The sequence below is a fragment of the Ambystoma mexicanum genome, chromosome 7q (assembly GCF_040938575.1).
Source record: "Ambystoma mexicanum isolate Mex_15411 chromosome 7q, UKY_AmexF1_1, whole genome shotgun sequence".
In the NCBI taxonomy this organism is placed as follows: Eukaryota; Metazoa; Chordata; class Amphibia; order Caudata; family Ambystomatidae; genus Ambystoma; species Ambystoma mexicanum.
The window spans coordinates 176,154,264-176,179,237 of record NC_090941.1 but is presented as its reverse complement, the minus strand read 5'-3'; the positions used below and the strand labels follow the sequence as shown (position 1 = coordinate 176,179,237).

The 24,974-nt window shown below is 50.3% G+C and overlaps 1 protein-coding gene across 1 annotated transcript in view; it reads left to right on the top strand.

Annotated features, from left to right (window-relative positions):
• Positions 1 to 24,974, top strand: part of IPO5 (importin 5) — a 1,138,249-nt gene that overhangs the window by 417,496 nt on the left and 695,779 nt on the right. The window contains exon 10 of the mRNA XM_069640466.1: positions 18,596 to 18,702. Within this exon, the coding sequence (XP_069496567.1) occupies positions 18,596 to 18,702 (107 nt within the window). The remainder of the gene's footprint in view (positions 1 to 18,595; positions 18,703 to 24,974) is intronic.

Here is a 24,974-nt window from a genome sequence, read left to right as displayed (position 1 = left end):
GATTTTACTCCAGGATTTTCGCCATTCAGAAAAAGAACCAGGCGTGCCTGAGTTGTGCTGGACCTTTCCACCCTGAGCCTCTTCCTGCCTCTGCAATTAAAACTGGCGTAACCATCTTGAAATTTTGTAGACCTTGTGTAAGGGAGACTGGATGTGCTCCCTGGATCTGAAGCACGTGTACTTGCACCTCACGATTTGGCAGCCTCATAGTTCTTTTCTACGACTCAGGATCATGGGCTACCATTTCCAATACAAGTTGCCTCAATTCCGCCCCCCGGGTCTTTACCAGGCTGTACAGTGGGGGCCCTCCTCAGGGCACAGGGCACCACATCTACCCGTACCTAGATGACTGGCTCGTCAGGGCGATATCTCCAGAAGCGGTGCACCACACTACTCATGCTCTTATGAGCACACTGCATGATCTGGGTTTTTTGCTCAACCTCCAGAAGTTGCACCCTATGCAGAGACTGACCTTGTTGGGTGCTCATCTGGGACACATGCTCCAAGAGTTTTTCCCTCGAAGACGAGAACATGGCCATCAAACTGGCCACAGCACACTTCCTCAGCAGCGAAGTGACATCGGCCTGGTGGTACCAACACCTGTTGGGGTCTCATGGCAGCAGTAGTAAAGGCCGCCCCCCACATGAATCAGGATAAGGATACAGCTGCACTTCGCAGCGTCATGGAACCAGGAGCGAGGCTCTCGGGCGGAGATCAATGTTCCTCCTTTGCTTCACCCGGCCTCCACATGGTGGGCCAGGAACTGCAACCTGCGGATGGGCAAGCCTTCCTGGCCTCCTACCCCACAGGTCACCATCACTACATACTCCTCCCGAGGGCGGGGAGGGGAGGGGGGGGGGGGGACACCCTGGACAACCACTGCCTGCATGGCATCTGGACCCAGCAAGAGTATCGCATCAATTGGCTGGAACTAAAGGCCATCTGGATAGCGCTTGGGGCCTTCCTTCCAGTTATCGAGGGAAAAGTAGTCCTCATTCAGACTAGACCAGCATGTTCTATGTTAACCAGCAGGGAGGCACCAGATCTCCTACACTGTGCAGATTGGCAGTCAGCATGTAGGAATAGGCCCTGGAGAACAATATCTACCTCATGGCCGTCTTCCTTCCAGAGGAAGCCAACCTGGAGACAGACACGAGCAAATAAGATTGGCAGTTGAACTACCTCGTACTACAGGAGATCTTCAGCAGATGGGGTCACCCCAGGTGGATCTATTTGCCTCCTGGGACAGCAGGATGTGCCACAGGGCCCTGGCTCCCTGGGCGATGCATTCTAGATCCAGTGGGGCGGAATGACAACATATGCCTTCCCACCCACTCCACTGATAGTGATATGCAAGATTAAGGAGGTTTGCTGCTTCAGCAACGTAATAGCCTTGTGGTGGCCAGCCAGGCCATGGTTCCCGGAGCAGCTCAGTTTAAAGATTGGATTTTGGGGGGGGGGGGTCTGTACTCCTGCCCTTTATATGAAGGAGGACACAAGCCAAGATTCTCGATTATTGGTATCGTGGCAAGCCATCAAGGCTTGGCTCTCACGAGGTGATGCGGGCTGGTTTAGTGTAGTCCCCAAGCACCCACAAAGGAATGTCCACACACTATATTAAAACAGTTTTAATATAAATAAGGTTCAAGGTTATATACACAATCACAACTCGCTTTGTGCTCCATTATCTAAAATGGCAGAAATATACACAGTTCTACGTGGTACCACAATTACTATGAGTTCATTAAAGTGCATCAACTCTACTTAGTTTAAATGTCACACAAATCAAGTAAAAAGCGAACACCAATAGACAAAGCAGTTGGTTAGAACAATTGGTAGAATACTGAGCCCCTAGCAGCAGGCACAGTTTTGTATGAGGATCCCCCCCCAATCTGGGCAACCTGTAAATAAAGATATATCGTACAAACCCAGGCCATCTATTGCTCAGTCTTATTTCCGTCTAAATAGTTCTACAACCCCAATGTACGTGGAATAGCAGAGTTCGTCTGGTCGTTGACGGATCCTTCTTGAGCGGCTCCCTTTAAGGCAGGCGCCATGGATCGTTGAGATCCCGCAAGGATAAAGGGTGAACACTGTCGTTGCGGCAGCAGCTTCGGTTCTTCCGGTGCTTGTTGATCGTTCAAACGTCTTGCAAGCTGAGGTGAGCGGTGTACCTCGACGATTAGTATTCATTGATGCAAAGAGTCAATGAAGAACACGGCTGGCTTCAGTAGCTTCGTCAGCGCCTGAGGTCTTTGGGTGGCGGAAACCCACCAGTGGATTCTCCTGGATCGTCGGCGGCTTTGACTTTCTCCGGCAGGACAAAAGCGGTCTGAGGATGAGCAAGGGGGTCCTTGGAACAAATGTCTTAGGCAAAGGGAGCACGGTGGACGGTTGTCCGGTGCTTCTCTTCGTTCTCTACCAGCTCTACCAGGGAGCTTTGGCAAAGATCAGCTGGTGCACGATAGTCCCTCGTAGCTCGGCAAGAGTTCTCCTAGCCAGGTCCTCTCTTGGATCAGGCACAGCAGCTTTCAGATTAGCGAAGGACAGCAGCAACAATTCTTCTTCCAGTGGGCTTCAAAGATGAGCATCAGTTTCAAATTCAGCTTCTGAACGATTTCTAGCAGTGAGGCCCCTAGATATACTGTTCTCCTATTCACTCTGCTGGGTCACACTCTGGCAACCAATCACTCAAAGGGCATTCGGGCAGCTAATCAGGCGCACAGTGCATTCAGGCCATTCTTTGCGAGCCAAACACTCGCAACACAGAATGTGGATTCGGACAAGCATGCTGCCCTTCAGTACTACACACTGCATTCATACCAGTTTCCAGCAGTGCTGTCAAGTCATTGTGTCAAAAACCAGATACTAGATGCCCATAACACAATGTGTATTCGTCATAGACTCCCTTCACCCAGGTCCCACCCCACAGGCGTACCCACAACATAGTCATTGGGAAGGCTCCAGTCTGGCCTGGACTTCCCCCACAACACCATATAATGGAACTTCCACCCAACAGCCAGTCAGGGAGAAGGGACAGTCTGGGCTTCCCGGCACTTCGGGAAAAGTAAGGTAACAAGCGATGTAAAGCAAGACGCCACAGGGGCCATCTTGTTTCATATCAGGAATCCACTGTTCTGATGCTTGTTGATCTGCTTACAATCACATGCTGTGCATATGGTCCGACATCCAGTGGTAACCGCAGAGTATTGCATCTTGCCTTTCGGGGACCGAAGGGGGACGTCAGCATAGGCGTCTGTCACTATCCCTATCATGACGTGTATTGTACCCAAAATCCCTCACACGCCGAGGTCCCTCAGATTGTTTTTTTTTTTCCTCCCAGATGACTGGTTGCCCTATAGCGGAGCGCTTACAAAAGAGACCTTGCTCATCTTAAACCGACTTGTCGGTTATTCCCCCTTTAAGTCGCTTCGACAGCAGGAACAACTTCGAAGACTGGGGGGATTTGTCTACGGCAGAGGATTTCGGCGCCTAAGATCTGCCGGCTGAAGCATCCACGTGGCTGGGCCCTCTGGCCAGCCTACACAGTAGGGAGAGTGGGGTCGGGGTGTTCATATCTTTCTTTCCTCTTTCCCCCTCTTTACCCTCTAGGTCTGGTCATCTTTGTTTTACAGCTTTCACTGTGGAAAGGACTCCATTTAGGTTCTGCCCTAAGTGTAGGGTCGGATACCCGTCAAAGGACGAGCACAGGACGTGCAACTCCTGTCTCCCCTTAGATCACGACGAGAAGCGGAGTGCGACTTGTACACTCCTTCGGCCTAAGACCCTTAAGGAGTGTTGGGCAGAAACCTGTGCAGTTCCCTTAGGGACCACTGCAAAAGATTTAAGACTACAGGTGTTTGGCAGTAAACCCACTTGGTAGCAGTCTGTACCACACAGATTCACTTGGTAGCTGTGGCTGAGGAGTCAGACTTCCCTCAAGAGTTAGGCAGTATACAGAGCATACAAAATAGGTACAGAAATACAGTAGCACAAGCAAACACTGACCAGAGCTTGGGTGTAAAAGTACATATTCATTTAACACCCTCTTATAAAACACACTAGCACTAAATTGGTAAGATAAGTTCAAAACACAATCACTATTATCATATGTACATCCCTGATTACTTGTTGGACAAGTCTTAGTTAACACCACTTATTTCCAGACAGAGGTGAGCGCTTAACGTTCGATGGCACTCCAACAAGTTAAATAAACAGTCTACTGGTGAGCAAGGAACTTTAGGCGCCAGGCCCACTTTCAAGGGAGCCGGGCGGAAGATGCCCAAGATCAGACAGTTAGTCTTCGAAGTTTGTGGAGGTAGTTCGAAAAAGGTTTAGTTCAGTGCAGAAAAGTTAGCTAAGGTGTCCCAGGCTAACCCAGGTTCGAGAGACGAGGATTTAATACACCCTGTTCAAACGGTTGCAAGGGAAGCCAGGTGGAACACTGTACCTTAAATGGAGAGGATCCTCCAGCGGGGGCAGTTGTTCCTGGCAGCGTCGTCCAGAGGAAGTGAAGATCTCGTGGAGGAAGGATGAAGGTCGTTGCACTGCCAGGGAAGAAACCAGCCACGGAGTTCTCTGGTACAAAGGTACTACCCTTTCGGTTCGCGGTAGTGGTGAAAATGTGGTATCCCGGTTCCCGGGGTGCTTGGCACAGGCAAGGCGGCCACGAGATGATCCAGGCGAAAAGAAGGTAGACTGGTTATCCCCACCAGTCGAAGGAGGAAGACTCTCCGGGCTGGAGATCTCCACGGTCGTTGGGAAAAGTGGTGAGACGGTTCGGCAGGGCCCCACCGGTGGTGTCGTTACAGGCCGGCTCAGCTTCTCCCTCCTCGGATTCATGGGTCCTGTGGCGACTTCTAAAGTTCCAGTCCCCAAAGCCCTGCTTTTATGCAGCACACCCCCATTCACTCAGCCTAGCTGTCAATCAAGCATGCTAAGTGGTGAGCCGGCCGGCTCACCACTTGGGCCAATCACACACGAGTGCGACTTGAGTTACCAAGGTAACTCAGTCCAGGGTGCCTAAACCCCCCTCCCACACCCTCTGTGATACCCAGACAGAGTGGCACCACTTTGAGGCTTCTGTGGAGAAGCCCGCCAAAAAGTGGAACAAAGGGCTCGGCTTGGGTTGGAGTCACAGAAGAGAACACAAACGCCATTTTAGAATGGAGTTCTGGTAAAAAATACCAACCGGCGAATTAATATTATATAAACCGGCGGTATGTTCGAGGCTATAAGAATTAAATAATTAAAGTTGGTAGCCTCGAACAATGGGAAAATCCCATAGAGATATATTTGCGGTCGTATATAAAAAGTAGTATCCACTGCCACCAGTCAAAACTATCAGGGGGACGGAGACGTGCCCCCTCGAACAGACCCCAGGGCAATCGAATTGCCCCGACCAGTACGTCCACAATATGATGGTTTGTACTGGTTTCTGTTCATAATTTGGGACTAGCAAAGCCAATGGTGACTTTACATGCCCTGGGAGACCATAGTCCGTCTCAGGGTATGGAGTCTATGTTGGGGGGGGTCGCTACGACACCCCTGGGTTACGGCACGGAGGGTGCTGTGTAAACCACATCAAAAAAACACATGAGACCCTATGGAGTAAAAGACTCCATAAAACACATGGAAAGTTAAAGGAACACCTCAAATCATGTCCAAGAGTGTGAGGAAGAGACTCACTCTTAGCAGGAGAGAAAAATATAAACCCCAAAAATCTAGCAAAGCTGCTGGGGGACTCACTAGGTTTGGGAAATTACCCTTACAGAGAATTCTCCCTAACAAGGAGCACTGTGTAAAGCGGTGGGCCGCGTAAAGTATGTTGCGGGTGGAACCTCTTCTCCCCCCCCCCCCTTCCACACACCCCACCCACCAAAAATGACAGGGGCACCTCTGAAGACCAAACATCCGTTGCGATTGTGATAGACCTCAAGGCGGACACTTCTAGGTCCACCACATCTGTCCCCGACCCTTCAAGGCCTGACACTAGTCTCGCTTCAGGGACAACACCCTGCGACAGGGGCGTACAAAGAACGCATTACACTAAAACAACCCCTCCACCTATTTCGACGGGTACGTCGAAAAAGGTGAAAGCGCCAGCAGGGCGGCCAAATATCGGCAGATTCCTCTGATCGTTAAGATCAACAGCCTTCCCCGCATCCGCAGCAGCGTTTTGCGACTGGGCATTCCAAAACAAACCAGGGCGCTACCCCTAAATCAGGTTTACACATTGAAGCACAGAATTTTGACGTTCCGATGGTCCATAAAGTCCCAAAATCTACGACTTGGCCTTGAGGCCAAAAACCTACCGCTAGGTCCTCTAATGCCGCGGTAGGCAGGAAATCTACCGATAGACCTTCGGACCCACTAACTCACGCCGATTTAGCAGTGATTGAACACAGTATCGCAAGAACAACTTCGGCGGTTGGGCTGATACCTATTCTGTCGAAAAACGTGGGGCAGCCCGCATATAAATCTATAGATCTGCCATGGTGCCCCGATTCTCGCGAGACCTACGAGGACAGTTTGGAGCCTCTTTCCAACACTGAGTGACAAATTTCAGCATCAAGGGGCGGAAGACGTTTTCCACCCATAGGCCCTTCTGGTTCCTCTAAGTGGACAGGGAGAAATTTGAAGGGTGCATGGATCGTCTTGAAAAAAATAATCAATTTTTCTGAACATCCTTTCACGAAAAGATCTCATGGAGAACCTAATCTTAAAGATCAGCCCTCAGTCCCTGTCCTTCATGAATCCATCGTCCAGATGGATATTTATCAGGACTTTTACAGTGTTGATGAAGAACCTTCCTTCCTGCAGGGCTACAATGAGGACCAGGTGGATGCCACGGACAATTGGGAAGAAACCCAGCAAGTGGGGACGGACTTATGGATGCTCCCCCCAACAAGACCAGGATGCTGATGTTCTGTGCCTGGATTCTCCTCTATCCACCCCGGATCGCTAGGCCTCGACTGTAGATGACCAAATGGCCTTCAATGCCATGTTAAGGAAGGCAGCAGATCACTTCCAAATCACTACAAAAAGCGGTACCCGAGCAGGATTTTGTGGAAGACATTCTCAAGCAGACCCCCCTCATGCCAGGCCATTCCCCTCCTTAATTCTGTTAAAAGAATGGCCTGCTCCCTGGTGTCGTTAGCGCAGACCCGGGCAGTGAACCTAAGAGTAGAAGTTATTTCGGCCAGCTCCTTCAAACCCTCAATACATTAAAGGGCATGCCACCACCGACTCCCTTGTGGTGACTAGCACCCGGAAACAGGCAGAAGTACCCCTTGCTACGGGGGAGGCGCCTCCGGATAAAGAATCAGAGGTTGTATGCCTGAAGTGTTACCTCGGCTGCTGCACATACCACACGCATAGTGAATAACACTACGCTGCTGGCGAGTTATGCAGACGCTCAATGGAACCTAGTACAGGAAGGTCTCCAGAGGTCCCAGTAACCATCAGGTCCAGGCTTCTCACCATTGTGGCCGAAGGCAGGCAAGTAAACCAGAATGTTATGAAGAACACTCTGGACACTGCTGAGACAGCAGGCAGGTCTCTGGCTCAGGGCACTTTACTTAAGCGGCACGCTTGGCTTCGTAACTCGGGTTTCAAGCCTGAGACACAGGCCGCTCTCAAACTAACCTTTGGAAAGGCAGTCAATGAGGCCCTGGAAACAGCCAAAAAAGAGCATGACTCTTAAATCCCTGCAATAGAACTCAAAAAACTTGCCTCCCAAAGGGGAGGTAATTCTCGTCTGTCCTTTCGAGGGCAGTCCCATGCAAGGCAGAAGAATAGCACTGGAAACATTAATGCTGGACAAACATCAGGAAGCCCTGCATACTACCCATCAAGGGTTCAGCGTCATGGCAAAGCCAGAGGTAGAGGCCCCTATCTATCCTAGAGGAGCCGCAGCCTTTGGTCCGAAATGACATCAGATCCAGGTCCCCTCCCATGTCACTCCGGTCGGGTGGCGCTTAACATCTTTCCTCACGGCATGGGAGGGGATAACTTCAGACCAGTGGGTCATAGACGATGGGACCGGTGCCAGTGGGACCATATCAAAAGCTGTACGGAGGTCCTCAAACCTAGCATAGACGCGGACCTTTCTCAGAACAGAATACTTTTCACAGATCAAGTGCAGCTAATGATTTAAGACTTTGGTCCATTGTTCACCAAATCCCACCTGGCGATGACTTGCACAGGAGCTCCATACCTACTCCTCCAAGTGGAATAAAAGTGCCCTGGCAAACGTCTTCCCACCCCCATCCCCCCCACCCTCAGCATCCAGCAAGGAAATCGGTCTAAAGTTGACAGGGTCATTGCGCGTTACCTTTTTATGTATTGGGACTATTTCAGCCCCAGAACCATGCCCCACCACACGTGCTGCTCGTTAAACCAACTTGAGTGCGCAAATCACTCTTTTTTAATGTACATGGTTTATTACATTTAGTTATGCAACATCCAGCATCACAATCGTCTTTAGGAAATGCGTTTTTTTGATGCCGACAACATCTGATTTCAAAACAAGACGATTTGAGGAATGTCAAAAGCATTTGCCATGTGTTAAAAGCAATCCGATGAGTCCTTCACCCATTATTATAGTTCTGATGCTTGTTAATCTGCTTGGAATCGCATGCTGTGCATATGGTCCGACATCCAGTGGTAACCGCGGAGAATTGCATCTCGTCTTTCGGGGAACGAAAGGGGACTTTGGCATAGGCGTGTCTGAAACACTATCCCTATCGTGACGTGTGTAGTACCCAAAATCCCTCACGCACTGAGGTCCCTCAGATTGTTTTTTTTCCACCCAGATAACTGGTCGCCCTATAGCGGAGCTCTTCATGAGCCATTGTTTATCTTACCGAATTGTCGGTTTAATCCCCGTTAAGTCACTTCGCCCATCAAGAATATCTTCGACGAAGACTATGGGGGAATCGTCTACGGCTGTGGGTTCCGGCGCCTAAGATCCGGCATTTGGACTTCCACGTGGTCGGGCCTTCTGGCCGGCCTACACAGTAGGGAGTGGGCTCGGAGTTTGCCATACTGTTGTCTTTCCTCTTTTCCACTGCTTTCCTTTTTGGTCTGGTCACCCTTCCCTTCTGCTATGGAAAGGACTCCATTTAGATTCTGCCCTGTGTGTAGCGTCAGATATCCGTGGAAAGACGAACATACGTCGTGTACCGCTCGTCTCCCCCTAGAGCACGACGAAAAGCAGTGTTCGTCGTCTAAACTCCTTAAACCCTTAAGGAGCGCCGGTTGAAGCAGTGGGCCGCGTTCGGAATGTCATGCGTGGAGCCTCCCTCCCCTTCCGCGACACCAGACCAAAGTGGTGGGGGTACATCGGATGATCAAACATCCAACGCGGACGTTATAGACCTTGAGGCGGACTATTCTAGGGCCGCCACGCCTGTCCCCGACCCTTCCAGGCTCGACTCCGGTCTTGCTACAGGGACCACATCCGGTGACGGCCGTACAATCGCACCGCACAAAGCACTCAATCCAAGCGGCCTCCTCGACGACTTTGTCGAAGAAGGCGAAAGCGCCAACGGGTCCGCCACAAACGTCGGAGGCGCCCACAGATCGGTCTTATCCGAAGCCTTCCCCGCATCCACAGCAGCACATGACTGGGCATAACAAGGGCGCTACTCCCCAAACTACATGCGCCGAAGTTTCAGAACAGGAAACTTAGACGGATTCCAAGGCCCGTACAGGCCCGAAAACTGAGTAGGGCTCTACCCGAGAAGCCATCCGCTGGCCCTTCTGGAGCTGTGAAAGACATTTTCACTGCCGACACATCATCGGAGGCGTTGTCTCCCGAAGATTCGGTGACTATCCGTAAGAGTATCAATAGGATTGCTACGGCGTTGGGCCTAGTACCCGTTCCGCCAACAGTTATGGGCCAATATGCCAAAGTTTTCCACGGATTTGGAAGACGATCCTGAAGACTTATGAAGAAAGCCAGGTACCCCTCTCAAGCACCCTGAGGAGATCCTCTCAACGCCTTAGGGCGGAGAACGCGGTTCCTACTCAGCTAGATCCAAGTGGACCACGGAGCAATTTGAGGGGTGTATGGATCAGCTGGAGCAGTTTTTCAGGGCTTCTGATCAACCTCTGCCGAAAAAAGCTAGGGTAGACCCCAACCCTCAAACACAAGATGTCCAACACCAAGTTGACTATCAAGAAGGTGTCCAGATGTACACGTATAGACATCTATACAGAAGAGGAGTCTTTTTTGGACAACTATGGGGAAGATCAAGGCGCAAATGACAACTGGGAGGACACCCAGCAGGACGATCACAACTCTATCGTTTTCCTCGACTCTCCCCCATCCACCCCGATTCGACAAGTTTCCCCGGTGGATGATCAAATGGCTTTCAACATGTTGAAAAAAGCAGTGCAATTCTTTAAAATTGCCACGCTTGAAGCCTTGCCCAGACAAGATTTTGCAGAGGACATTATTAATGAAAAGCCTCCGGCAAGCCAGCCTATCCCTCTCTTGAGCTCTGTAAAGAGACGGCTGGCTCCTTCCTTACTCACACCCGCTCAGACTAGGGCTGTGAACCCAAGGGTCTCAACTTTTCCGACCCTCCCCCACCGACCCGCTTTATATCAAAGGACACGCAATCCCAGACTCTCTTGTGGTGACCAACACTCGCAAGAGAGCAGGGGTTTCCCTTGCTACGGGAGAGTCACCCCCGGACAAGAAGTCCAAAAGGTTGTATGCCTTAGGCAAACGGGTGACGGCGGTGCCCTATACCGTCCGGATTGCCAATAACACGACGTTACTGGCAAGCTACGTCGACGCCCAATGGAACCTACTCACGGAAGGCCTTCAAGAGGTTCCGGAACCAACCAGAGCCAAGCTTCTCGCCATTTCGGAGGGCAAACTTGCCAATCAGAATGTTGTAAAGAATACCCTGGACACAGCAGAGACAGCAGGCAGGTCTCTCGCACAGGGTACTCGCCTAAAGAGGCACGCGTTGCTGCGCACGTCGGGCTTCAGGCCTGAGACCCAGGCATCCATTATCAACAAACCCATCGAAGAGGCCAACCTCTTCGGGAAGGCGGTAGACGATGCGTTGGAGACAGCCAAGAAGGAGCACGAGACTAAGTCGCTGCACCAAATTTCCCAGAAACCCTCTTCACAGAGGGGCAGTAATTCTTGGCGGTCCTTTCGAGGACAAGCCCGCGCCGCTCAAAACAATTTCGGCACGGGCAACTTCAACTCAAGTCAACCTGCTGCAAGCCCCACTTACTACCCCCAGTGGGGTCAGAAGCACGGAAAGAATAGAGGCAGAGGCTCCAATTCCAGAGGAGCGTCAACTTCGGGTCAGAAATTACCACTCAAGTCCAGGTCCCCTCCCATGTCTCCCCGGTCGGGTGGGCGATTAACATCTTTCCTCCAGGCATGGGAGGGGATAACTTCAGACCAGTGGGTCTTAAAGACGGTCGGCCACGGTTCATCTGCAGATCCTGATCCAAGAGGTAGAAGCGCTGCTGGGAAAGGACGCCATAGAAACGTCCTGATTCTTCAGGTAAACAAGGGTATCTATTAAGTGTACTTCCTTGTACCCAAAAAGGATCTCACCCTGTGTCCTGTTCTAGACCGGCTCCCAGCGAACAAGTTCATAAAGCCCCAGAAGTTTTGCATGGTAACACTGCAAGAGGTGATCCCATTGCTAAAACAGGGGAACTTCATGACAACATTGGATATGAAAGATGCATACTTTCATATTTCAATGCTGCCAGCGCACAGAAAAATCCTAGGGTTCGTGATTCAAGACAAACACTACCAGTTCAAGGTACTCCCCTTCGACATAGCCTCTGCGCCAAGGGTGTTTACTAAGGTCCTGGCAGTGGCACACCTGCGCAGACTTTCAGTTCCAGTTTACCCATACCTCGATGATTGGCTCATCACGGGGGACTCGTTCAACGTTTGTTTTTCGAACACCCAAAAAACAGGACCTACTGTTAAGCCTGGGATTTTCTATAAACAAGAAATCCAGCTTAGTCCCCAGCCAAGTAAAACAGTTCCTGGGGTCTCCAATTCGTACGGAAGACGGTCTAGTCTTCCCTTCCAGCGAGAGGGTTCAGAACATGCTCTCAGGTTCCTCAGTATGTAGCCAGTCGAGAGGTGACGGTACGGAAAGCTATGCATTTGCTAGGGATGATGGTGTCCTGCATATACTTGGTTCCCCAAGAGTGGCTCAACAGCCAGTGGTGTAAGGCCAGCGGACAATGGGAAGATCTGTTGTCTCGCCAGCCCTCTTTCTCTATGCAGTGGTGGTCGAGGGAGAACCTCTTGAAGGGGAAAACCTTCACAACCCCAGCAGTGGAAGCCACTCTCACGACAGACGCGTCTCTCACTGGGTCGGGGGGGGTGGGAGCTCACCTGCTTCAACAGAAAGCGCACGGGGTGTGGTCCCCTCAGGTAGTGTCCAACCATATAAACCTACTGGAGCTACTAGCAGTGTTCAAAGCATTGAAAGCCTTTTAGGAGCAACTGCAAGGGAAGACAGTGCTGGTCCTAACCGACAGCACAACAGAAATCTATTACCTGAACAAACAGGGGGGAACTCACTCTCAGGGCTATCCAAGCTGTCCCAAAACATCTGGATATGGGCTCTCAAACACAAGATGTTCCTGATATCCCAACATGTTCCAGGAGAACTCAATCTTCTGGCAGACTTACTCAGCAGAGATTTTCCTCTGCCAGAAGAGTACGAATGGCGACTGCACAAAGTCATTGTTTCCAACATCTTCGCAGAATGGAGGTTTCCAGAGATCGACCTGTTCGCTACTCAGGAGAACACCCAATGCCAAGATTACACCTCCAGGTACCCCCAGAACCGATCCAAGGGGAACGGTCTCTGGATAACTTGGTAGGGGAAATTTGTCTATGCTCGCCTCCCCCTCCCCGACTCCCCTTCTGAACAAGATAGTACACAAGATGCACCAGGAACCAGTCGCCATGATTCTGGTGGCTCCCACGTGGGCCCGCCAAACTTGGTTCGCGCACCTGATGGAAATGTCCCTCTCCCCACCATCCAGCTGCCCTGCCCGTACATGTCTCAGGACAGGGGGAGACTGCACCTAACACACGTTATTGCAATGCCTGCAAATGGAAACGTTTTGTCATCTGGTGCAGTTCCAAAGGCGGCAATCCCACCGATTGCTCGCCTTCACACATTGTGTTATATCTAACCCATCTGTTCGACTCTGGGTTAGTCTTCAATTCCTTAAAGGTTCACCTAGGGCGTTGTCAGCCTACACCACAGCACAGCTGAAGGTGTCGTGGTGGAAAATACCAGTGATTAAAGCCTTTATGGAAGGGGTTAAAAGAATTTATCCCCCCATCACTCACGCAGCCCCTGGGTGGGATCTAAATGTGGTTTTAACTAGGCTCATGGGACCCCCTTTTGAGCCTATGCATAAAGCTAGTCTGAAAAACCTGACTTATAAGACAGCCTTTCTAGTAGCTATCACTTCTATCAGAAGAGTTAGTGAACTACAGTCCCTCTTGGTTTTGGATCCCTTTGTTACATTCCACAAAGATAAGGTAGTTCTGCGCACACATCCCAGATGTGCGCCGAAACTTATTTCGAAGTTCCATGTGAACCAATCAATCGAACTACCCACGGTCTTCTAGAGACCTACTAACATGGCCGAAAGAAGCCTTCACACACTAGATGTGCTCAGGGCAGTCATGTTCTACATGGTTAGAACTAAACCACTGAGGAAAACTAAACAATTCTTTGTTTCAGTGGCAGCTGGTAGAGAAGGGGATCCTGTCTCTAAATCAGCAATATCAAGGTGGATTGTCAAATGCATCACACTGTTACACTCTTGCAAAGAGAGAACTGCCCTTCAAGCCTAGAGCACATTCTACTCTAGGCACTGGGGCATCCATAGCATTCATTGCAAATGTTCCCCTAGAGTCCATTTGCAAAGCGGCAACCTGGAGTTCTGTACACACCTTTACAAAACACTATATTGCCAAGACACTCATTGTAGGTCTGATTCTCAGGTGGGACAAGCAGTACTAAGACATCTTTTTTCTACTGTTCCTTCTCACAACCCACCTCCAACTCCGGGTACTGCTCGCTAGTCTATGCACAGCATGTGATTCTAAGCAGATTAACAAGCATCAGACATGCATTACTTACCGTAAAAGCATTTCTGATTGTATCTGCTTAGATTCACATGCGCCCTCCCCGCTCGGGGTGGAAGGAACATAGACTTCTTACTTTCTCTCTTCATGTACTCACTATAGCCTTGGGCTCCCTCAGGGCAGAAAATCGGAGGGACCTCGGCGAGTGATTTTGGGTAATACCCACGTCACGATAGGCAGTGTTTCAGACACGCCTATGCTGACGTCCCCTTTCGGTCCCCGAAAGACAAGATGCAATACTCTGCGGTTACCACTGGATGTCGGACCATATGCACAGCATGTGAATCTAAGCAGATACAATCAGAAATGATTTTACGTTAAGTAATGCATGTCATATTTTGAGTCACTTTGACACAGCAAATCAAAAAATGTACAATGCGCTCCCACTGTTTATTGGTCTGGCATATTTGTGACACATACATTAGCCATTTCTCAAGCAAATCACTGACGATCCCATGAAAAATCACAACGATGTTGACCTCATTTGAACGCAGGTCAGCTGGTGAGTTTTCACCACCCATTCTGTTATTTCGTATAAAACGAATTATATGACCGCGTAGTGGGACCCAGCGCTTTCCAAGCGACTGGTCCCATACGTGGTCACAATTCACTTAGGCCTGGAAATGTTTTCTTTTGTTCCAGGATTGTTTTTGATCCCAACGGAAGTGGTTTTACTTACGGATTTATCCATTGCACGCTTTATGCGTCCACTTTGGAACACTTCCCAACGCAGCTCAGTTAAGGACTTATTTAAGCGTCAAATGAAGTTATTCATTACATTATTTGTCTTTAGTTGACTCAGAGCCATACACAAGGTTGTGCTCCGCACACACCCCAAATTTCTTCTGAAGGTGTTCTTGTCCTTACACAAGGAGATTGTGCTCCCCACATTCTTCCTGTACCACAAGGAAGATGCAGTGAAGATGCCCCACTGCCTAGATGTCAGGAGGACGTTGGAATTCTATCGGGACATAACATAGGGCATCCGTAAGACATTCGGAGGCTCTAGTACTGGACAACAGGCCTCCAAGGCATCCATAGCCCGATGGATGACAGTGGCTATTCAGGAGTCGTACTATGTGCAACATAAGGAACCTCCGCATGGCATGTATGTGCATGTGGTAAAGGCTAAAGCAACAGTTGCTTTCCAGCGGCACAATGGCAAGTTATTAGCAGGGTGGCGACATGGGCCACGCCTTCGCCCTTTTGCAAGCATTACTGCTTGGATACCAATGCGAAGGCTGATGCAAGATTTGGCCAAGCAGTGCTGCACAATCTATATTCTCATCCCGTTCCCTTTCCTCCATACTGTATGGGCGTCCCTTCCAAGGGACGGGAGACGGAACCTTTCACCAGAAAAAACTTCCCTTTTAAATTTAGAGGCGCTATGGTGTGCGACCCTGAGAGCATGCGCTGCCCTGACTCCACCCTCTGGCACCACACCTCGGTCCCTTTTTCTGCGTCAACGGGAATGGGCTGAATTTACCAGCGCTCCTGGGTTTGGCTCCGGCCATGTAATTCCACGTGCAGCTAATTTGTCATTTTTTGTCTTTTTATCATTCAGGCGTCACGCTCCTCCCGGCGCATGTCGACTTCTACAGGGTTTAGCAGGTGTCAATCCTGCAACGGGCTCTTCCTTCAGACCCCACGCCCTCTTCTTACGTTGCCTTGGCCCAGACCACGGTTGGCAATCTTGTTCAGCATGTGACTTTATTTTCTCAAAAGCACTGAAAAACAGACTAGACAAGTGGGGGGAGCTTTTCCAGGGCGCCTCCAGAGGACTTCAAGAACTTTGAAACATCGCAACAGGCCCATGGTAGGGCTGATATTCTCAATCGCACCCCGCAAGGGAGACTCCTTCCCAGGGAGACTCCTGTGCAGAGGGACCACTCGGGCCCTTCTACCAGCATGTGCACCGAGGCTGCTGCTGAAGCTACCGGCCGCTGGGCTGACGGATCCTCCTGGTGCCAGTGTTGAGGGACCAAAAGGTTCTTTTACCAGGTCGTCACCTGAGGGGCACCATGGCCGAGAGGCTACGACCTAATACCAGCAATACGTCCGAGCGGGCGCCTAAACGCAGCTTTACTAACCCCCGGGTTGAGGGTGTCGCACCTACTGGGCCTAGGACCGAGGAGCAGGGTAGGCCTCGTGATCCACACGAGTCCTGACCCAGCGGGCCAAGCAACACGTTGCAGGCAGCCAGACAAAATAGCTGCCGTTCTAGACGGAGGCACCCGTCCGACCCCATTCCAGGAATTTGGCGAAGAACGAGTGTCGAGGTGGGACTGGCTTCAACCAGATACGTGGCCTACAACCTACCCTTCTTACACACAGGGCAGCTTTCCTTTGCGTCTGTATGGACAGGGTATGCAGCAGCCTCCTGCTACCCCATCAACACCCCATGCCACTGCTTCAGTCAGTGACAAGGTTTCCTTCGAGAGGTTCCTCTGCCTCTTTAAGTCACCTCGGATGGGCATTATCCTCATATACCATCAGGGAAGTCATTCCTGCCATGCTAGCGCCACCAGACGCCTCTGTCGGCGCCCCAGGCTCTGGCGCAGCTGGTTCCTCTGGCTCCACAGCCGACTCAACCTCCGGCCGCGGTCCCTATAACCCAGCCTCCAGTGCCAACTGTTCCTCCTCCACAGGATCCTTCGGACCCGCAGGATACGGATGAGGATCCAGACATGCCATCCTCAGCCAGGGCCTTCCACTAATGGCATGCTGGTCTGACGGTGTATCTGGGCCTACCCCAACCCGAGGTCGAGCAGCCGGCAGAGGGGGTTCTGGCTGAAGTACTCACACGACGCCCCTCTGCCAAATCGGGGATTCCTATGCAGACCGATGTCTCCCTGGCCAAGAAGGGCTGTCTCAAACCCCTCAGCCCAGCCGGTCTATCGTCACCTGGCTGCCAGGGAGGGGTATACTCTTGCTGTCGGCCCATCCTCAGCCACACTCCTCTGTGATGGCTGCAGTATCACTATACTCCAAACCTGTCGTCCTAGGCCGCCGCCTCTGCCGCGCTGCTTGGCAATGAGAATACCTTCGAGGCGTATTACAAACTCTATTCCAACGCCTCTTTACATCTGGGTCTGGCTGATGCCATGCTGTCAGCCTCCAATCAAAAATTATGGTGAGAAACTGCAGACTTCCACCCGGAACCCCGACCCTAAGCCAATCACGCTTTAAGGCGGGGCTAGCCGAGGCCAAGCTGGTGGCGTATGACCTAATGGAATCCACAGCACAGACTCCTCTCTTGAGGGTTGGGGGGCCAACCTGGACAAACCACTGCGTCCATGGCACCTGGACGTGGCAGGAGTACCACATCAATTGGCTGGAACTGATGGCGATCTGGCTGGCGCTCAGAGCCTTCCTTCTGGTTTTCTCATGGAAAAGCTTTTGTTCCTGGAGGAAGGGGGACTAAGGAATTGGAGAATGTTGGTCACTCCGGTAATTAACACTTAATTTCTCCAGCATAGGTCTGGCATGCATTCACATGGAGACCCTCCCTCCTTACCCTCTGGGGCTTTTCTTGGTTCATACTGCCACTTTACGTGCTTACCAAATCTGAAGATCGCCACCAGAGGAAAAGCTTTGGGAGAGGTCTGTCATTTTATGGGGGCAGTATAACCCAGAGGACAGTGGTTTAGAGGAAAATACAGTTTTCAAGATAAAGTGAAACTACTTTTACCGCGGATTCTCAGCCTGGCGGGGAATATTCATCAGAATGTGAATACATGCCAGACCCATGCTGGCGAGCAAGTTTACAATTAAGTAACTTAAACCTTAACACACTAATGCTCCCTGCTTTCCCCGGACGTCTTGTATTAAACACCCTACCACCTTCTGGTGAAAACTGACTTTCTGTTCTGCATAGTGTTGGTGGGAAAGCATCTATTCAAACCCATAAATAGACTGGCATGTTGACTGCTTGATGTGTATGTATTTTTTCCCTGCCTGTTGGATCATTTTTTCAACTTTCCTTAAGAACTAAAATCGTAGGACTGGTCACAAATAAAGATTTAGTCTAGATGCTGGCTTTTAGTAGGGCAGGTCTTCCAATGATTACTACTGGGGGTGATGCGCTGTATCAGACTTGGCTGACATGGATAGACCTGCAAATATATCGATATTTAATAATGGACTATACTTTTTAATATACATGCGTCCCGTTTTGTTCTGATGGTTCTAGCAGCACCTGACAAACCTCCCATGAGTGAAGCCAAATTGCTCTGGATGCTAATGTGGCGAGTTTGGACTCTTACCTCACTGGAGTGATGGGGAAACTTCCTTTTTAAAATGACTTCACACTAAACTACTATATTTGTATTCATCAGGAACATGTTGAATTACTAATTCTTAAACGTTTAAGCAATCTCTTTCTGAGAATTTATTGTACCCATTATGCCTCCATTGTAGCAATGCAGTTGCTGGTGAAAGTGCATTGGACAGAATGGCATGTGGACTTGGTGGAAAAATAGTGCTGCCGATGATTAAGGAACACATAATGCAGATGCTCCAGAATCGTAAGTATTTGTCTCGGAATGCACTGCTTTTGCACGCGTTCTGAGACTTGATGTTTTACTAGTATGCTTGGAACACAGAAATGAGTGGCCTCACATGAAGTACACAAATTGCATGGTATGGTTGCTTACACTAGGCTACAATCTGTGCGTCCTAGGTTGAAGCCCTAACTGAAAAAGCTGTGCATTCTGCATAGAAATTAACTAACGATTTCTCCTTGGATAACCTTTGTAAATGTTCTTTCACTTGCGTCCCGTCCCCTTTCCTTCATACTGCATGGGCATCCCAAGGGACGGAGACTGATCCTTTTTCGCCAGAAAAACCTTCTTCCCCTTTAAATTTAGAGGCGCACAGGGATGCGGCCCTAGATGCATGCGTTGCCCTGGGTGCATGTGCTGCCCTGGCTACACCCTCTGGCGCCACACCTTGGTCACCTTTTCCACGTCGACGGGAATGGGCCGAATTCACCAGCGCTCCTTGGTTTGGCTTCGGCCATGTAATTCCATACGCGGATACTTCTGTCTTTTTATCATTCAGGTATTCGGTCCTTTGGCGTCATGCTCCTCCCCGGTGCATCTCGACTTCTACAGGGTTGAGCAGGTGTCCATCCAGCGACAGGCTTTCCCGACTAAAGACACCCCACACCCTCTGCCTACGGTGCATTGGCCCAGACCACGGCTAGAAAGCTTGTACCGCGTGCAACACGTTTTCCTCGAGTTCTCTGAAGAACAAACTAGCCAGGTGGAGGGAGCTCTTCTAGAGATCGCTTCCAAAGGACCTAAAGGACTTTGTCTATCATGGATCCAGGCCCAAGGTAGGGCCGCTCTTTTTCAGTGCACCCCGCAAGGGAGACTCCGGATTCCCCTGGAGCCTATCCGTAGTATCACATGGGGTACCGCCTTCCTATCCCAGCCTCTCCTCCCTCTTCCCCCCCCTCCACTCCCACAGGTTGGGATAGCAACTGTTTTGGCAGAGATCCAGACGCTCAGAGAGCCAGGCAGTGGAGTAAGTCCCAGCCTCCCAGCAAGGCTTTTGATTTTACTCAAGGATTTTCGCCATTCAGAAGAACTACTAGGCGGGCCTGAGAGTTGTGCTGGATCTTTCCACCCTCAACCTCTACTTATCCATGCAAAAATTCAAGATGGTTACACCAGCTTTTATAGCGAGACATTGGACTAGGGAGACTGGATGTGCTCCCTGGATCTGAAGGACACGTACCTACGCGTCCCGATTTGGCAGCCCCATCGTTCTTTTCTACGGTTCAGGATCATGGGCTACCATTTTCTATACAAGGTCCTCCTTTTGGCAGCAACTCTGCCCCCAGGGTCTTTACCAGACTCATGAATGCAGTGGCAGCCCTCCTTAGAGCACAGGGTCTCCACATCTACCCATACCTCGACTGGCTGGTAAGGGCTATATCTCCAGAAGCGGTTCACCACTCTTCTCATGCCCTTATGAACACACTGCACGATCTGGGCTTCTTGCTCAATCTCAAGAAGCTGCAGCCGATGCAGAATCTGACATTCTTTGGCCTTATCTGGGACACGTGCTCCGAGAAGGTCTTCCCTTCGGAGGACAAAATCACGGCCATCAAGAGGGCCACCACCCACTTCCTCAGAGGTGACCTCAGCTGGTGGTACCAACACCTATTGGGTCTCATGGCAGCAGTCCTCTTGGCTGTCCCCACACGAGACTCGGGATGAGGATACAGCTGCACTTTGCAGTCTCTTGGAACCTGGAGCAAGGCTCGAAGTCAGATCAACTTTCCTCCATCACTTCACTCGGACCGCACATGGTCCAGGGATTGCAACCTTTGGCTGGGCAAGCCTTTCCGGAAACCTGCACAGCAGGTCACCATCAGCACGGACTCCTCTCTTGAGGGTTGGGCAGCCACCCTGGACAAACCACTGCGTCCATGGCACCAGTACCACATCAATTTGCTGGAACTGAAGGCGATCTGGCTGGCGCTCGGAGCCTTCCTTCCGGTTATCGAGAGCAAGGTCATCCTCATTCAGAAAACTCGAACCAGCATGTTCTGTCAACAAGCAGGGAGGTACCAGATCCCTTCCACTGTGCAGGCTCGCAGTCAGCATGTGGGAATGGGCCCTGGAGAACATCTACCTCACGGCTGTCCACCTGCCAGGGGAATCTAACCTGGAGGCACAGGCTCAGCAGATTGGAGGCGGAAAACTAAGAGTGGCAGTTGAACGACCTAGTACTGCAGGAAATCTTCCACAAATAAGGACACTCCCAGGTGGACTGCTTGACCTCATGGGACAACAGGAAGTGCCAACTGTGGGTCAGGGCCCTGGCTCCTTAGGTGATGCATTCCAGATTCAGTGGGATGGAATGGCAGCATACGACTTCCCGCCCACACCACTTATACACAAGGCAATATGCAAGATGAAGGAATCTCGCCACCTGAGCATCCTTCCAATAGCACTGTGGTGGCCAGCCAGGCCATGGTTCTTGGAGCTGTTGAGCCTCTCGGAGAGGCCGCCCATTGGCCTGCCAACAGGCCAAGCACATCTTCTGGCGCAACAAGGGGGACTGGGGTCATCCATCCTGTGCCACAAACTAGCCCTCCCAGCGTGGTTCCTGAACAGGTAACGCTAGGTCACCTCAGCTTCTCCCAGGCTAATCTAGAGATCATACAGGGTGCCAGGAGCAAGTCTACCAGGGCCCAGTATAAGAGCAAGTAGACCAGGTTCTGCCACTGGGCAGATTCTAAGGGTATCGACCCCTTTGCATGTATCTTGGATGATGTTCTCCTTCTCTGCGCACCTCGCCCACTCAGGCGTGCAGCTGGACACTTGCCGCACGCACTTGGATGCTATTGGGGCTTACATAAACTCGGAGGAAGAGATCTTTTCCTCTTCCAACCTGATTGTCAAGAAACATTTGACGGGACTTGCCAGGCTCTACCCTCCCATCAAGAGGCCTCACCCTGTGTGGAAATAGTTCTGGGTGCCCTGCCGCACAAACCATTTGAACCATTGGCGTCCCCGGACATCAGACTGGTCACCATTAAGACGGCCTTGCTAGTCTGCCTCACCTCTGCTCGCAGAATCAGCGAATTCCAGGTGCTGGTCGTCTCAGAGCCATATACTACGTTTCACAGGGATAAAGTAGTCCTGGAGGCACACCCAGCATTTTTACCCAAGCTGCCTTCTGCATTCAATCTGAACAAAGAAATTGTGCTACCGATGTTCTTTGCCGAGCCCAAAGACGAGGCACTAACAGTTTTTCCTGCCTTGATGCCGGGCGTGCCCTAAAAATTCTACTTGGACAGGACCAAGGGTTCCCTCCAGTCGGATGAACTTTTTGTCACCTTCAGCTGATCAAGACTGGGGTATCTGGCCTCTAAGGCCTCCATAGCCCATTGGATGGTATCGGCCATCAAAGAAGCTTATGACGGACCGCATAAGTCACTGCTGGCCAACATGCATGCCCATTCGGTCGGAGCCAAGGCAACAGCCATCGCTTTCTAGCAGCATGTCCCCTGGAAATTCGTAAGCAGGACGGCCACATGGGCCACCCCTTTGGCTTTCTGCAAGCACTACTGTTTGGATGCCGGTTCTAGATCAGACGCGGCTTTCAGACAGGCGGTTCTTAGACAGCTGTTTGCTTAAGGAGAGTCTCCTCTCCACCCTGGGGCTACACTCAGTTGTAATCGCCCATGCAATATGGAGGAAAGGGGAGTTGGTCACTACGGTGAGTAACTTATAATTTATTGTTCAGTGTTGTAGTCAAGCATGATGTGGAAGTAACTTCTCAGTAGGACTTTAGATGGATATCTAAAATCTGGCCTTGTGCACTGCTTTCATGAGGCCACCCAGGTTAGAGTGTACGGGGTAACTTTGAGAGATTCGTTAAAAGCAATCGCGGTAAGCAGCATGGAGAGTGGTCAAGGCTTAGTCTCTGGTGTAAGTGGTTGGGGGTCCACAATGAGTCAACACACTGAAGAAATCCATTCTGCTTAGATGAGGGTGGGGGTTGTACAGAAATGGTTATTGCAGGCCCAAAACACAATAGTAAAATGATTCAACCAGGTAATATTACACAACACTCAGCTATAAAGATTGTCACCTTGGGTTTGTAGAAATGCATACAATTCACTGAACAAAAATAAGGTAAGTAATGCAGTAAAGAAAACCAGTTCACAAAAATACCATAACTTTATAAGTTCAATCCCTGTGTTGAATGGGGTCTTTTGTCCAAGTATTAAGCACGTTTTGGAGCAGTACCCTTTGGGTGCACTACAAGAACCATGTCCTCCTGGCAATAGGAATCCAACCTTTTGTATAAGTCTGTACTACACAGGTTGGTAGTGTGGCTGAGCGGCCAGGCTCATCTCAAGAGGGGTCAATGTGAGCAGTAGGGTGGTTACACAGATTCAGTGACAAGTATCCAAATAAACACTTATTTGAATGGATTGTGTCCTCCCACGTATTCCTCATTTTACGATATTCGTATCCGCCAGCTTTGCTGCTTCGGGGAAAAAAATTCTCGTCCGAGGGCATTGTGCACGAGGTCATGGCGTCGGTGTCCCTCGACGTGCTCCGTACTGTCGACGTCACCATCAGTATAAGTAGCTTGTGCCGTGCCCATTGGCTTCAGTTCTGTTTTTTCTGATTGCTTCGCTCTGGTCAACGGCGCGCTTTGAAATTTTATTCAAGAAAATGTTGTCGTCTTCCACCCCTTCTACTCCCAAGACGGGGTTCAAAAAATGTATCGACTGCGGGTCGAAATTGTCGATTATAGACCCTCACTGCGTTCGTCTATGGTGCCTAGGTTCAGACCATCAAACCGGCGACTGGCTCCTGTTAGTCGATGATGGAGAAGGCACTTCGTGAGAGAAAAGGTAAACTGGTGGCGGGGCAGGAAGTTTCCAAGGCCTCTTTGAAGGCCTCGTCAAAAGTCCAGCGATTCGCAGGAATCGGATCGCCGTAAACATTCTAAGAGGTCTCCATCACGCAGTAGATAGAGATGTTCATCTTCATCAAAGAAGGTTAAAAGGAGACCTAGATCCCCCCTCCCCCCCTCCTCTGATACGTCTACCAAATTGGTAGGATGTCCGACTAAGTCGGTTTCCCCAAGAAAATGGGATGAATTTAGAAGGAAGATGATGGTCTTTGAGAATGCAGCCTCTACCCCCTCAAACCTCAGAAGAACCAGACCCCGGTCGCTCTGTTGGACGACACAGGGAAGTCAGGAACTACTGTGGCAAGATCCGGTAGTAAAGGTGAACATTGAAAATCTTGAGTCAATGTCAAATCGTCGAAGACTCGAATCGAGTTTCCCCGACACCGACAAAAAAACATAAATTGTCGAAGCCCTCGACGACGACATCGAAGCCACAGGTGTTCAACACCTTTGTCGAAGACTTAATCGGTGCCATCAAAGATTCCTTCGACCCAAACTCAAGCACGGGAAAGGAGATTTACTACTTTACCTAAGTCAGACTTCTTTAAATCTGTCTTCTAAATTTGAGGAATGTGCTTCAGAAGAAGTTTCTCCTTTTGGAGTGCAATATAGTACCAGAGGTTCCAGAAGACTTAATCGATCCAGAATCGAAAATGAGACGTGTGACAACCTTGACTCTGCTAGTGGCATTGATACGTCACCAGAGCTAGAGTTTGCAAAACCTGACCCTGCAGAACATGCAGATTCTGGGTACAGGAGTTTAATGAATAGGGTTGTGGAATACATGGGCTGGGGTAGATCCTCACCCACATTTCATCAGAATGATATGACTGATCTACTTGAACACAGCCCCCAGAAGGACCCAGTTCTCCCCTTCCATAGGGCACTTCAGAGGACAGTGGGAAAAACTGGGAGGTTCCCGATACTGCTTCTGCAGTAAACAGTAATTTTGTGAAGAAGTACAGAACTGAGAGTTGTGACCCAGATTACTTAAGGAGGCAGCAACATCAAGACAAACGTCTATCCATCTAGCCCGCCGGATAGAGGATAAGAAGGTGGATGCTTGGGCCCATAAGGTCTTTACCTCGGGTAGCATGGCTCTCAAGTCTACAAATTTCACCTGTACCCTGACCAGGTTCACCCATACCATGTGGGACTGCATTTCAGTGGCGGCTGATCACATTCCAGAAGGCAAGGAAAGGTAAGGCTTTGTGAATATTGTCAAAGACGGAAAGGAGACAATGGTGGAATGTCTCCAGTCTGGACTGGATACTGCTTATAGTATCAGTGCTACACAGATTTGCATGGTTGAGGAAGTCTGGTTTGCACCAGATGTGCAGGCCAGACT